The 14,849-nt window shown below is 42.4% G+C and overlaps 2 protein-coding genes across 4 annotated transcripts; both read right to left on the reverse strand.

The window, feature by feature from the left end:
* Positions 1–3,729: 3,729 nt before the first annotated feature.
* On the reverse strand, positions 3,730–4,856 carry LOC119649787. Of its 3 annotated transcripts, none has more exons than XM_038052094.1 (5): positions 4,775–4,856; positions 4,511–4,663; positions 4,245–4,427; positions 3,897–4,097; positions 3,742–3,832 (listed from the first exon to the last, which is right to left on the reverse strand). In XM_038052094.1, the coding sequence occupies exons 1-4, from the start codon at positions 4,853–4,855 to the stop codon at positions 3,897–3,899; spliced, it is 618 nt and encodes a 205-aa protein (XP_037908022.1). In that variant the 5' UTR covers position 4,856; the 3' UTR covers positions 3,742–3,832. The 3 variants fall into 3 exon arrangements, with proteins under 3 accessions (XP_037908021.1, XP_037908022.1, XP_037908020.1); XM_038052092.1 differs by having other exon boundaries at positions 4,245–4,439; XM_038052093.1 differs by having other exon boundaries at positions 3,730–4,097; positions 4,245–4,439.
* Positions 4,857–11,002: 6,146 nt separating this feature from the next.
* LOC119649792 lies at positions 11,003–12,113 on the reverse strand. Its single transcript, XM_038052097.1, has 4 exons — positions 11,979–12,113; positions 11,618–11,770; positions 11,303–11,485; positions 11,003–11,222 (listed from the first exon to the last, which is right to left on the reverse strand). Exons 1-4 carry the CDS (start codon positions 12,048–12,050, stop codon positions 11,076–11,078), a joined length of 555 nt encoding a protein of 184 aa, XP_037908025.1. The 5' UTR covers positions 12,051–12,113; the 3' UTR covers positions 11,003–11,075.
* Positions 12,114–14,849: the final 2,736 nt, after the last annotated feature.

The following is a 14,849-nucleotide window of genomic DNA, read 5'->3' on the forward strand; positions in this document are numbered from 1 at the left end:
GCCTGATCCGCCTTCGTTTGTATTTCCAAAATCCGGTTTGAGGCCATGTAAGTAACCATTGAATTTGTAAATTGTTTTGCTACCGACTTTCTATTTCTCACACTAGTGTGCAAGCCTAATTCAGCTGAATCTCATTATTGGGTTAAACATCATCATCATCATCATCAATGGCGCAGCAACCGCTATCCGGTCTAGACCTGCCTTAATAAGGAACTCCAGACATCCCGGTTTTGCGCCGAGGTCCACCAATTCGATATCCCTAAAAGCTGTCTGGTAACCTGACCTACGCCATCGTTCCATCTCAGGCAGGGTTTGCCTCGTCTTCTTTTTCTACCATAGATATTGCCCTTATAGACTTTCCGGGTAGGATCATCCTCATCCATACGGATTAAGTGACCCGCCCACCGTAACCTATTGAGGCGGATTTTATCCACAACCGGGCGGTCATGGTATCGCTCATCGATTTCGTCATTGTGTAGGCTATGAAATCGTCCATCCTCATGTAGGGGGCCACAAATTCTTTGGAGGATTCTTCTCTCGAGCGCGGCCAAGAGTTTGCAATTTTTCTTGCTAAGGACCCAAGTTTCCGAGGAATACCTGAGGACTGAGGAATACCTGAGATCATAATCTTGTACAGTAAGAGCTTTGACTCTATGGTGAGACGTTTCGAGGGGAACAATCTTTGTAAGCTGAAATAGGCTCTGTTGGCTGACAACAACCGTGCCCGGATTTCATCATCGTAACTGTTATCGGTTGTTATTTTCGACCCTAGATAGGAGAAATTGTCAACGGTCTCAAAGTTGTATTCTCCTATCCTTATTCTTCCAGTGACCAGTACGGTTTGATGTTGTTGGTTGATTCGTATTCGGTGCTGACGCTGCCACCATACATTTTCTCTTGCCTTCAGTGATGTGCAGCCCAAGATCTCGCGCCAATCAGCGCCTGCTCGATCTGGATGAAGGCAGTTTGTACGTCTCGGGTGGTTCTTCCCATGATGTCGATATCGTCAGCATAGGTTAGTAGTTGGGTGGACTTAAAGAGGATCATACCTCTTGCATTTACCTCCGCATCACGGATCACTTTCTCGAGGGCCAGGTTAAAGAGGACGCATGATAGAGCATTCCCTTGTCGTAGACCGTTGTCGATGTCGAATGGTCTTGAGAGTGATCCTGCTGCTTTTATCTGACCTCGTACATTAGTCAGGGTCAGCCTAGTCAGTCTTATTAATTTCGTCGGGATACCGAATTCCCTCATGGCCGTATACAGTTTTTGGGTTAAACGTTTCGGTTAAAACAATACTTGCAGCCTGATCAGTCTGAGGCCTATATCTCCGAGTTTTGCCTCATATTTGTCAATGCAGTTTAACTTAAGTTTGACGGTCCATTTGCTGTCAATGATTTGCTGGTTGATTGACCTACACCACGACACTAAGAGAGTTGTACTTGTTCTCCGTTGTGGCTTTTCATCTTTCGGTGTCAGAGTTTTTTGGGCTTTCTTCTAACTCTCGGTTTCGCATTACTCAGCATGTAATTAATTTCCTTTGGCACCCTTTTTTAACTGCAATTCGTCATCTGGAATGCGATATCTTCTTGTTGATTTAGAAGTATTTTCATTGTCCATTGCATCCAATATAATCTGACTTCTGGTTTCCGTGATCAGTTATCTCAAGAGTTGTCTAAATTGAGTCCTTCACATACAGATTACATATTGAAAAAGGACGTGTTATGCTATGTAATAGAACCGACTCTCCCAGGATTGCCAGCGAGTGGGTTGCTTGATAATTAAGAAATGCAGAATAGCAGAGGAATATTGTAAGATTCTAAAACAAGTCCTGGTGAGGAGCTGAAGCACATTGGTAGCTACCGACAGCTATGGCTCTTGTTTGATGTAGTTAACGCACTATGCCCCATATAAGGGTTTTATTGTAACCGTATATACCCATATTCGTTTTCGAGGAATATTACAGGATGATACAGTTTTCAGAAGTTGTCTTTCGTTGAAGGCACCAGTCACGAGTTCTTAGGCTAAGACATTTTGGGTTCTTCACAAGACTATTTAGTTTATGCCTTCGCAAGACGGGTTGGAGGTCGAGACGGTTCAGCGCCTGCTTCTCGCTTGCGTTACCTTCGTTTCGAATCGCGCGCAAGATATAGCTTCAGGTTGTTTATGAGTATATCAAGGGTGGTTAAACCTATTCTACTGTATGTGGCTCCCGACTGGGTGGCAGCAGAGGACACCACTGTGAATCCAAGAAGAGTATGTTCAGCATACCGGCCAATCACACTGAGGTTGTCCATATACACATACAGGACAGCGTTCGATAGGGTAGTTGGCGATTTCGCGGGAACGATCCCGCGCATTGAGAGATGGGTCGAGGGAAGACATCGAGAATGACATTACTATCCGTCAGATTTCCTTGCGGGATACGGTAATTATAGCACGTATTTTTATAGTTTTGGATTGGATAAGTCTATGGATTGTCCCGAATACGTTGCGAAAATTCGCATGTTATGTAGAGGTATCTGAGATTCATGGATGAAAGAAGGAGGTTTAATGATACCCTCAACGTAGCTATCATACCCTATAGTCTCGTGGATAAGATGGTGATGTCAGAAGAAAATTGGAGCGCGGCAAACGCAACAAACGTCGCGATATAAAACAAGTTGGCTGTCGGTTTCGTCCAAGGCACAGGCAATCTATGAGGTCCTGCCTCACCTTTGGCCTGGGAGCAGCGTCATCGAAAGTAGCGACAGGTGATAATCGCTCCATTTATATATAATCCCAAACACGATATTCGTGCGAATTATATTGAAGTGAAATTCGTCGTAAGTTCAGACCGAAAGGAGGGCGAGGAGAATTTTTTGTTGAGGATGCTGGGAGTCCTGAGTCCGCATCCACTTGAAAACAGACCGGGCCACTTGGAAAACAACTCACTTCCTCTCTTGGGGTCCACGGACTCCTCGTTTTTGGATTAGATACTCATGTTTATCAAAAAAGTTGACTGACGACCTAAAAAAGAGGAGTCCATGGACCAAAAGAGAAGAAGTAAGTTGCTTCCTAAGTGGTCCGATCCGTTATTAAGTGGATGCGGACTCAGGACTCTCAGCATCTTCAACATTAAAGATATCCTCAATAGGGACCTTATAAATCACATTCTATGAGCATGAAAGTCTTTCTGGGTGTGTATCCACTTGATTATGGACCAGACAAATTAACTAAATTACGTCGGCAGAGGTAAGGGACTGACCAGACAGTAGAAGGGCGATATTCCTAATTGAGCTATGCGTTGGGACCTTATTTACCAGGAAGATCGTTGAATGGACCATCCAGAAGGCGGATGAAGAAGAGTTAAGGAAAAGTTTAAGTTTCATGAGATACTCTTGCGCACCAGTAGAAATTGACAGCTTTGGCGTATAAGACAGTTGACGTACTACTTTCAGTTTGATAATAATCGATGGTGCTAATACCTGTTTCTTGACCATCCCGGCACAATATTGTGCGGCCCAAGGCTCGTTATTCTAATTGAATTTGGTAACCATTCACAGTTAAGCGAAATGATATCCAGAATCTGCGACCAAATAGAATTGAACCGCGGTTTTCAATTGCGACAGCTTATTGTTGTAATCACTAAGCCATCCTTACCATATGCCCCATTTAGGTGTCAACAATTTTTCTTTCTTTTATATTTTGGAGGAACTGGAACACTTTCAAGAATTCAAAACATAAAACGAGTTTCAAAACTAGAAGAAAATTCATCGCAGTTTATTTCATTCTTCAAATCCTCACAGATAATGGACTATTTGACATATGGATATATCCTTCGTTGACTCCTCTGAAATTAAACAGTCGCAAGTTGATTTTTACCGTCGTCAAACAGATGTTTTGGTGAAGCTAACCTAGTGAAGATATTGAAGGGATTGTTGTAAATTGCTTATGCTGTTGTTTAGTGATGTCCTTATGACTTTAGTGAAAAAGCTGATTATAGATAAATCACCATTGCTGGCTTCAAAATAGGCTTGAGTTTTGTAGTATCCTGGTTTGAAAATATCCGGTAAATTTGTAGTTTCCACTTTGTACGTGTTTACGCGATAAGTTCCCTGAAAAAATATACCACGTTTGACTTATACACATACATAATTACCAAAACGTTTGTGAATTTATTATCGGAAAGTAGGATGGAAAGTAGGTCCTTGTATATTTTAGAGGATATTTGGACGATACCTCCTTCCTCCAAAAACACTTACCTTTTGCAATGGGCAATAGTAATCATCTCCTACTTGTGGAAAATTAGATACCTCAGGCAAATTCGAAAGGTACTTTTTGTAATCATTATTAAGGTAGTCACATGCCGATTTTGCACCAATGTTGAATGGTAGTAGCATATATTTTCCGGCCCCATTCGGATTGTATCCAACTTTTACTGTAACCTGTTGACGGAACTATTAGAAGGTACCCATTTTTTTACAAATCTATTCATTGGTTTTATTGACACTACAAGATCTGCTACTACCTTCGTACTATTACCCAGTGGTTGAAGAAGTTCCGCCTGACCGTCAATTCCATAAACGCCTGGTCGTAGTTTCTTAACTTTTATTTTCTTCACATTCCAAATCTTGTCAGCTTTTATTTCATCTTCAACTTTGATAATTTCATAATCGAAAGCCTGAAATTTGACCGGAATTGAAGGTCAAAAAAACTGACTTGAAAATTGTCAATATTCCCTTCCTGATCAATCCTGGTATCCACACCCTAATTTGCCTCAAGTAATACTTACGAATGAAATCGTCATTATGCCGAGTAAGAGAACTGTACTTGAACTCCATTTGAGATAGTGCACTACCATGGCTGCCAACATAACTGATTTTTGCTACGAATAGGTAATGACTTAAATAATATACTTGTCACGGTGTCATCAGACATTTCAATTATTCTATTCTGCTAGAATCTAATCATGACATGCAATTTTTTGTCCCTCATACAGAAACATGCAGAAACTCAATAAATATTTCAACATTGTACAGCTGGTTCACCGTTTATATCAGAGATCAGCACGCTATATGTTAGTAGCACTTGTTACGTAGTATTTCATCGAAAACAGACAATGCTTTGGAACATCTACCACCACGACCATTCCACCCACCTTTGAAGCCTATCATATATTACGTGTGGTTGGCTTAGGGTTCAACACTTTTCGAAGCTTAGTTCGCCTTGTAGAAGGATCGTGACAAGGTGTCCTAAATCCGCCTTCACTTGATATCAGGCTGGACCAAATGGAGAGCAACTTGTTCTCACTCTTTGGTCCGAACGGGGAGCGGATTTACGTTTGATATAATTCGCACCCTTGTCGTCTTTTGTCAACTATAAAAGAGAGCGTATAACATTTGCGAGCTGCTTTGGTCGCGCTGCTCCCAGGCTAGAGGGGAGGTAACCTGTGACGAGTTGCCTCTGTCGTGGTACGAAACCGCTGCCGTTCTCGTCCCTCTTTTAAAGTGGTCTAGTTAAAGAATAACCCGAATTTCAAAATAATGCCTCTGCGTATGCCTTTTTTAAGAGGTGGAAATATTCACATCCCCTGAGAGTGTCGGGTTTTTACGCAATAAAACCACCACTTGCCAAGCTATGATTGAGAATCACAAATCCAGCAGCTTCCTTTGCTAGTTTGGAGTTTTGTATTTAAAGGAAGGAGGTTCTATGGTCAACCCAAGAACATTGGTTAGCTTCACTGAGGAACTGGTTCTTGCTCTGTATATATTTAGTTAGGTTATCCTTTATGTTAGTATCTTATTTGGCTCTACTCTTTTTAATCGTCTCGTTATACTTCCGCATTATTTTTACCCGTGTTAGCATTGTCATGCGCAAATGTCACTATTTTGGCTTCATCAGAGCAAGGTATATCATTGGCATACAAAGGAAATAGTGTTTGGCTCTAGGCCCTGCCCTGCGGTACGGTTGTGAGGCAGTGTTATGTTTGGATCCGCAGTATCTTAAGGAAATCATCAAATAACTTGGAATAGTAGGGAGTAGCGGTTATGGCCGATTTGATTCGACTCTACTGGTTTCCTTCTCTGATTTAGGGACCATTATAAATTCGGCCACTTTCTATAGTCGAGGAACGTACCTTAATTTGAACGCTGTATTGACTATCTGTAGCAACTCGATTAGGTATTCTCCCTGCAATAAGTTCTTAGGCAGGAGGTTTATTAAGAGGCACATTTGTTTTAGTTGCAACTGCTGTCCTCAGCTCATTTAATTTTAAACCCCGCATAGGATAATGGTTAACTTTTCTGACTGCGGTTATGCATGTAGAAACTTGTGTATCTAGCACTGGAAGGTACTTTTTACATGCTCTACGAAGATATCTGTCTTATTCTGTGTCTGCGTGTTTGAGGTGGGAGAGCGACAAAGCCTCTGAGCACTCACATCCTAGTGGCGCATTGATTGAGTGAAGATTCCCTTGTCTAACGGAATATCCCGGATTCGTTTATGTAACACAGGATTTCCGTTAGTGGATGTGATGTTACCCGCTGCAGTAGTAGCACATCAGCACCAAAAATCGGATGCCTAATGCGTCCATAGGCGGGGCACTCACATCGAAAATGTTTCGTGGATTCCGCTTCCTCATTACAGGATGGACACCCACCATCTTGGAGGATTCCTATTCCGACATATGCTCAGCTAGTGAATTATGGCCTGTTAGAATGCCTACAATGCTTCTGCATTTGGCACTCACATAGGAAATGTTCCGTGGATTCCGCTTCCTCATTACAGGATGGACAGGTATCATCTTGGATAATTTCAATTCTGAACATATGCCCAGCTAGTGAATTATGGTCGGCCAGAATGCCCACAATACTTCTGCAGGTCCTCCTGCTTTTCGACAGGATAAACTTTGCAGTATGTTTGTTTGGTTCTGGCAGGAAGAGTTTGGTTTGTCTAGCAGAATTAAAGCTTTGCCACCTGTCATTATGGGAAGGTTGTTGCCAGTTTTTGATAGCTCCATCAGCCAATGCTACCGACACCCCAATTGCTGGTTCCGGTCCGGGCATGGGGAAAGTTAAAGCCTCTTTTGCTAAGGTATCCGAGATTTCATTTCCCTCTACTCCACAATGACCAGGTACCTAGAGTAGTTCCACCGTATTGAATCTAGACATAGAGTTCAAACGGTTTCTGCATTCCTGAACGATTTTCGAGGTGATCAAAGGACTGCTCAATGCCCTCAGTGCAGCTTGACTGTCACTGCAGATTGCGATGCGCCTGCCCTTCAACCGCTCGTCAATCAATCAGGTTGCGCCTTTAGGAGCGTATACACTTCAGCCTGAAATACCGTTGTGTATTGTCCCAAATGAAAAGCCCACTTTTTGGTTTTATTCGAGTTCCGTTTTCTGTCTTTGAGTCATCGGTGCAGAAGACGTCGTATATCCTGACACGCATTTGTCTGGCTCGTCCCAGTTTTCTCTCCGTTTTAAGATAACATCGTATCCTCTACCAAACAGATGTATGGGGATCTGAGAATCGGAAGGCATCGCGAAAACTAGATTCAGTTCTCCCAATGACTCTTCCAATGCTTTGTGCCCCCCACGTTCATTGTTTTCCCATAGATCTAATCGAATTAGTCTATGAGCCGCTCTCATTGCAGCGCTCTGAATAAATAAATCCAAGGGCAGATAATTGAGTAATGCATTCAGAGCTACGCCGGATGTGGTGCTCATGGGACCTTTGATACCCAGACACACAGTTCTTTGCAGTGTGGCTAGTTTACAGCAAAAAATCGTCTGTTTCACCTTAAACCACCACACTACGGATGCATAAGCGAACATCGGCCTAATGATAGCAACATATATCCACATTACTACCTGAGGCCTAAGTCCCCATGTCGAGGCGAAGGTCCGCCTACACAGCCCATAAGCTATGAGAGCTCGTTTCATCTTTCTTTATTTCTACACACCATTCCGAGATCTCGACCAACAGCCAGTACAGCCACGTCATCCGCATAAGCTTGAACGTGTATTGGCAGATTTTGCAGTTCGCATAGCAGTGAGCTGATCAGCATACTCCACAGAAGTGACGATAGCATACCTCCTTGAGGGCAACCCTTCGTCGCTTCCGTTGTTAAGTAGCGATCAACACCCACTTCAGCACACAACAATCTCTGCGTTAGCATAGCGTAGATCCACTTTATTAGAGTTTCGTCAACACCATGCCTTCAATGTCTACGAACACCCCCATCGCGTACTCACCCTTCAGAGTTGCATCCTCTGTCTTTGAAACCAAAGAATGAAGAGCAGACTCACAGGACTTTCCACGTTGGTCGGCATGCTGGTTTTCATTTAGGGGGTGCGACTTTAGCGCCTTCTAGCGAATGTGACGCTCAACCAGTCTCTCCAAATATTTCAGCGAAAATGATGTTAGGCTGATTTGTCTGAAGTTCTTTGGATTAGAATAGTCATCTTTCCAAGGCTTTGGTATGAAGACTACGTTCACCTTCTGCCAAGAGGAAAGCACGTAGCCCTGAGCAAGACATCCTCGAAAAATATCGCTAGGTAGATGCCACCTATACCAGGTGCTTTGAAGTGTGAAATGATAGTATAGCAGCTCTCGCTTTTTCATTGGTAACAACCGCTCTCGCAGCGTCCCAATTCCCCTTGCAGCACCTTCGTGTTGAAGGGTTTGCAGAAACCGCCAATTCTCTTCTTCCCACTTCTGAGACCTGTTCTCCCGAATTGTGTACTTCCAAGAGAGTTTGTATAGACTCAACTCTGGAGTTCGTGAAACTATCATCCGGGTTTCTAAGAGAGTCGAACTAGGCCGACTCATCCTTATTAGGGACTCTGCACAACCTGGAAGTCTCCCTTTCGCCTTCCAGTTCCTCACAGTATGCTCTTATATTCACGCTGTGAAAGTTTAGTCAGTCTTCATCTTTATTGATTTTGCAAGCACGATTTGGAAGTCGTCTGGTTGATTTCCTGAGTCTCTGCAGCTCTCGGTTCCACCATGGAATCGTTTTACCACTTTGGTCTCGAGAAATAGGACAAGCCTCTTTAAAGTACTCTAAAAGTGTGCGATTCAGAGCTTTCAATTGATCTTCTATCGCCAAAGGAGTACTTAGTCGCTTAGGGAGCTCAACTTTGTCACCAAGAAGTTCAATGAACTTTGTGCAATCCGTTTTCCTAGGATTCCGTTTTTGTATTACAGGCTGTTCGTTTGCAATAGTTAGGCCAAAATCTAAGTAACGGTGATCTGAGAGTGAGACATCATCTAGTACTCGCCAGTTTCTAATCAACTCTAACAACTTTGAAGTGCAGATTGTTAGGTCAATTACTCCACTTTTTCTTGGCCCCACGAACGTAGGAACCATCAGACTAGTTGAAGTGATAAAATCAAGCAGTTTCTCTCCTCTAGGATTGCATCTGCTACTGCGCCAACAAATATACTGAGCGTTCGCATCACAACCTATTAAAAGTTCAAGGCAATTCTGCATATACTACCAGGTCCCTTAGTTCTTGCGTCGGCGGAGGGCACAAAGAATCATAGGGTAAGTAGACAGAGGCAACTATAACATTTCTCCTCTTACCATTAACCTGGTATTTTAAGTTGACCGCAACAAGGTCGTGTGAACAGAATTGTCTCAGAACGCATACCCTCGGTCTAGACGATTTTTCGTCGAAGAGGATCCTGGTATCCTTGACTGATCTAATCCCCCAGATTCTGTTAAAACGAACCCATGGCTCATGAACCAGAAATATATAAGGACAGTCCTGCAATTTTGTCAGCTTTGCCGCCAGTAGATAGGAAGAAGCTTTGGCGTGCTGCAGGTTGATTTAACTAACTCTTGTGTTTGTAGGCATAAGTGCAGTCTAATATGGAAACTGCCGCTAACTGAAAAGTCAACTGTGTTCAGTGTGGGTCTTACCGGGGTTACCAGTTTGTCCTCACCTTCCACCGAAAATTCCGGTTTCTTGCGTCCGATTTCTCTGGATATCGCCACCCTTGGTGGTGTAACAACATCCATGTAGAATTGAAAAAATCAAAAATTTGACTGACGGTTTCGTGCAGGGCAGAGGCAACTCATCAGACGCTGCCTCACCTCTGCCCTGGGAGCAGCGTGACCGAAAGTGCCAACAGGTGGAAAGACGCTCCCTTTTATCATCGCAAAAACAGGACAAGGTTGCGAGTTATATTGGACTTAAAACACCAGTCGTTGTAGTCTAAGCTAGACTAAAGCCAGGTTGTTGTTTAGGATCTGCGGGATCCTAAGTCCCCATCCACTTGATGGTGGACCGGACTAAATGAGGAGCAACTTACTCCCTCGTTTTTTAGTCCATGGATCCCTAGTATTGGAGCGTAGCACCCCAAGCATTAAGAATTGAAAAAATCAAAAATTTGACTGACGGTTTCGTCCAGGGCAGCGGCAACTCATTTAGTCCGGTCCACCATCAAGTGGATGGGGACTTACGATCCCGCAGATCCTAAACAACAACGTCCATGTACTCATTCACAAGAAACTTCGCCTTCTTTCGCAGTGCCTTCCGTTGTCAACGGCTAGGAACCCTTCCAGGTTCACGGAGTCCTGACTGCATGGATCTAGTTTCACATACCGGCGTTAGACCAGTTGCGTCCACATTACCAGCTTCCCTTTATTCCGTTTTTCCGGGTACAGGCGGAGGAGAAGGTTCTGACAAGCAAGCCTGTAGTCCCTTCTCCTTTGCGGCTGAAGTTTCCTTCAGCCGAGCCTTCCACCCCTGTATTTTGGATGAGTTAGGTAACAGTGTCACCGTGCTCTCGTTAAGAGAGTTGCTGTACTATCCTTTTTGGCTGGTGGAAAATATGTACTATTTATCCTTTTTCAATGATTGGTTTGACCAAATCGGTCCACTGTATCCATACGCTGTTTTCCTTCTAGATGAAATAATTTTTATTATATGAAGCAGGGATAAGGGATAAGATGCTAGGGAACATTCCATTGCAGGGATTATTTAAGGACAACTCAGAGGTAAAATATACCTTTTGATTATTTTACTGCTTTATTAGTTAAGTTTAAACTCTATTAAAAAATTTAAAAAGTTGTTGCGCCTGCATCAATTTAAAATTTTAGCGTAGACGTTGAGGGTAGATTTGTCTCCTGACCCCGTCTCAAAATACATTTGGACTTTGTAGTATCCCGGCTTGAATGAGTTTGGGAGTTTTGTCCCATCAAATTCATAGTTTTTTATTTTGTACACAGCCTGAAAGATAAAACAAAAATTAGGAGAAATTGTTGACAAGAGAAATACCTCCTTATTTGAAAAGGATGTGACTTAAGTACCTTTGGCAATGGACAGTAGATTTCATTGCCTATTTCCGGAAAGTCAGATACTTTGTATAATTCCGAAAGATACTTCTTGTAGTCATTATTCATAAAAGTGCAGACATTTCCGGGGTCCAGGTGATGTGGCATTAGCTGGTACTTGCCGGACCCATCTGAGCTGTAGTAAGCCTTCACTGAGAACTGGTAATGAAAAAAGATTTAATGCTGATTAAGTAATATAATAAGATAGTTATCTGCAAGTTTTCTAAGATTGGTTGGGCTATTTAAGTTGCAATGATTAAAATTGGATCAAAGTTTCTTATTTATAATCACCTTGGTTTTATCGTCGAGGGGTTGAAAAAGTTCGGCATGCCCGTTGAATGCATATACTCCTGGTTTGAGCTTTTTAATCTTCAGCTTCGATAAGTCCCAAATTTTATCAGGTTTTACTTCCTGTTCAGTTCGTATGAATTCATATTCCATAGCCTGTGTGAGATAATTGTGATTTGTTACAAGTAATGTTTATTGAAATGAGGAAGTACGGAATTGTTGAAATTTCGCTTCCAAATTTCGGGGATGAATTTTTTGATAATTTTTTTTTAAGTGTGATTGACGGCCTTATGGCGTAGAGAGGTTTATGGCAGCCATGTATTCAATCTTTAGGAATCTTCTGCACTAGTAACAACTATCTTACATTAGCTACAGCAAGAACTCCAAGCAACACAGCAGCAACAGCAGAACCCCCCTTCAAATAACAAACTGACATAGTATCCAATTGCAACAAATTGACTGATACTGACCTGTGCCAAATGCTGATTTATATACTTTTAAAAAATGAAGAAATCTCCACATTGTGCTTTTTAAATGAGTAGATCCATTTCAAGAAAAAATAGATTATTAAAATCAGATAGTTGAAACGAATACAGGGACGGAAGTACGTGCTGGTAAGACATGCTTGATTTTTAATAAAATATCAGCGTGATCAACACGGAAAAAATTTGTGTCACCCATTGGATATCATGTCAATGAAGACATGCGATTCTAGGCCCAGAATTAATAAGTATCGTCCACATCTAATCAAATTAATCAAATTATTACATGTTCACTCAGAGGTAAGCGTTACCTCTGCAGTGAAATGGTGAGAAAGAACGTTTGCGTCGTGTACCTATCACGTGCCACCTTAGGCAGGGTAAGGGTAGTGACTTCTTTAATCCTCTATTTTCTTCCATATTTGTTAAAGATTTTGAAAATCTTTCCGAACATAATTGAAACACCCCACTGTAGCCGAAGTTGTCTGGAAACGATTAATTTATTAAAAGAGGGACGAAGACGGCGTTGGTTTCTTACCAGGGCAGAGGCAACTCTTCAGACGGTGCCTCACCCGTACCCTTGTCGTGTTTTTCAAATTATAAAAAGGGGCGTATAAAATCTGCGAGCCATTTCGGTCACGCTGCTCTTACCCTAGGTGAGGCAGCGTCTGAAGAGTTGCCTCTGCCCTGGTAAGAAACCCTAGCCGTCTTCGTCCCTCTTTTAATTTTGGAAACTTGGGTGTTAAACCCAAAAAGAAGAGTTAGTGGACTATCAAGAGTGGGAGCAAGTTGCTCTCCATTTGGTCCGGTCCGGCATCAACTGATGCGGACTTACGACTCCCTAATCCCTAAAAAAAAGAACCGGTGGCAAATGGCCCACAACTAGAAAGGCTACTTATCCGAGCCTAACGTCTACACAAAGGAAGGTTTATGCTGACGCTGGCTTGGAGGATCTTGCTTCCAACCCAGTTTCTGAAGTTGCACTCAGTGAGCCAACGACTGCTGTGGCGAATTCTGTAGTGATGGATGAGTTTCCTGTCAACTCCACAAAAACTACTACAGTTATTACCACTAATACCTCTAAAATCTCTCAACACTGATTCTGCAAAATTTGGTGGACCAGTCTCTTACTAATAAAGCGGAATTCCCACTCTGGTATGATCTCGTAACCCCGAGAAAAAGTTATCCGGTCTTAGCGGAAGGAATAAGGATTGCAGAAAAGACTTCTGCTTTGTTTGATTTTTAGGTTCCGTGAGGGACTGAAGTGTTCAAGGGAATACCTCATATTCGTGGATTTGGCCCGTATAAAGGCAAACGAGCGCGTATTGTGAGTAGACCTTCACGGTCGCTTTTGCTAATTGTTTCAGGTTTTTAGGATAGCTCTCTCTTTTTGGTCATATCCAGCTTTTATGATCTTTGGCCATTAATAGACCACAATATGTCAACAGAAAATGTTACACGGTGCATCGAGGTAAACATTCTGATGGATACATTCCGAAAATATATATATATTTGTCACTGATTTTATTGCTCCAAAATGATCCGCAGGACGTTGAGGTGTTCAGGGCAGCAAGGAGCAGAGTGGAAATCTGTTGGCTCTCTGGCCCTCTCGGCATGGCGCAGAACAATAGAGAAGCAGTTCGGGTTTCTCGGTAGGACTGAGCTGAAACACATTTCGGCTCACCGGCAACTAAGCACATAGATGACGGATCATGGTAACCATAGGCAAATAAGGAACAGCTTCATGTTTTAACTGAGCTACTTTAGGACAATTTGGTAGCCTCTAATGTGAATTTGCTAAAAGTTTACCTCCCTGGAAATCAGAATGTTTAGACCGTATCGTTAGAGTTATGGGTCGATCAATAGAAAGCGAGCATTCGAAACATCTTCCTTCGACTATCGTCGTCTTTTTGAGACATTATAGTCGTTTCTTTGTCGGTCTCACTGGTTGGGAACCCTTTTCATACAGGGTGTTCTGAACCTGAACCTTTAGTAAACCAACTTCTTCACATGAAAACCAAGTTCATATCTGAGGTTTATCATGACTCAAGTAAATGCTATGCGATGTACCTGAAATTCTATAAAATTTAAGGACACGATCTGGGTTGAAGTAGCAGATTTTGTTTAAGGTGCTCACTAATTTTGGCATTTTCTCAATTCCATGAATAACCACTTATTTCCTTTTTCTCTATTTTCAGGTAAGATCCGTCACCTTCTTGCTTTATTCGGATAAAATGTGGTAACAGTTTTGTGGTAATATTTAAAATGTTTTTGGAATCGAAGCTGGTGATTAATCACCTTATTGGCTATAGTATAGTCGTTGTATGCTTGTTGAAAACTGATGGAAATCTGGAGTAGTAGCAGGCAGTATCTTATCGACTCCACTAAGGTACCTAGGTCAATTGACCAATGAAGATACCTACTTAAAGCCGCCCATGCACGCTTCGGCAGGCCTGTCAGTTACTTTTGGACAATTCACCCGGAATCGGGAGAAGGCGTAGGCTTAGGTTGTGTGTGTGTATAAGCTGGGGAGAGCGAGAGAGACAAGCAAAGTTTCTAAGCATCCTGTCCTGAGTTTAATGGAAAATTCCGGAGTTTTTTATGTATCACAGAACTTTGGTTCGTGGATGTGATGCTACTCGCTGCAGTTGGAGCATATCAGCCCGGAAATCTCCGTATCCAGAAATAGTTCAATCGATTTCTACAGATTCAGTGGCGATGTACCTGCCCTTGAACCGCTCGTCAATCACCCAGAT

The sequence above is a fragment of the Hermetia illucens genome, chromosome 2, assembly GCF_905115235.1.
Source record: "Hermetia illucens chromosome 2, iHerIll2.2.curated.20191125, whole genome shotgun sequence".
Classification (NCBI taxonomy): domain Eukaryota; kingdom Metazoa; phylum Arthropoda; class Insecta; order Diptera; family Stratiomyidae; genus Hermetia; species Hermetia illucens.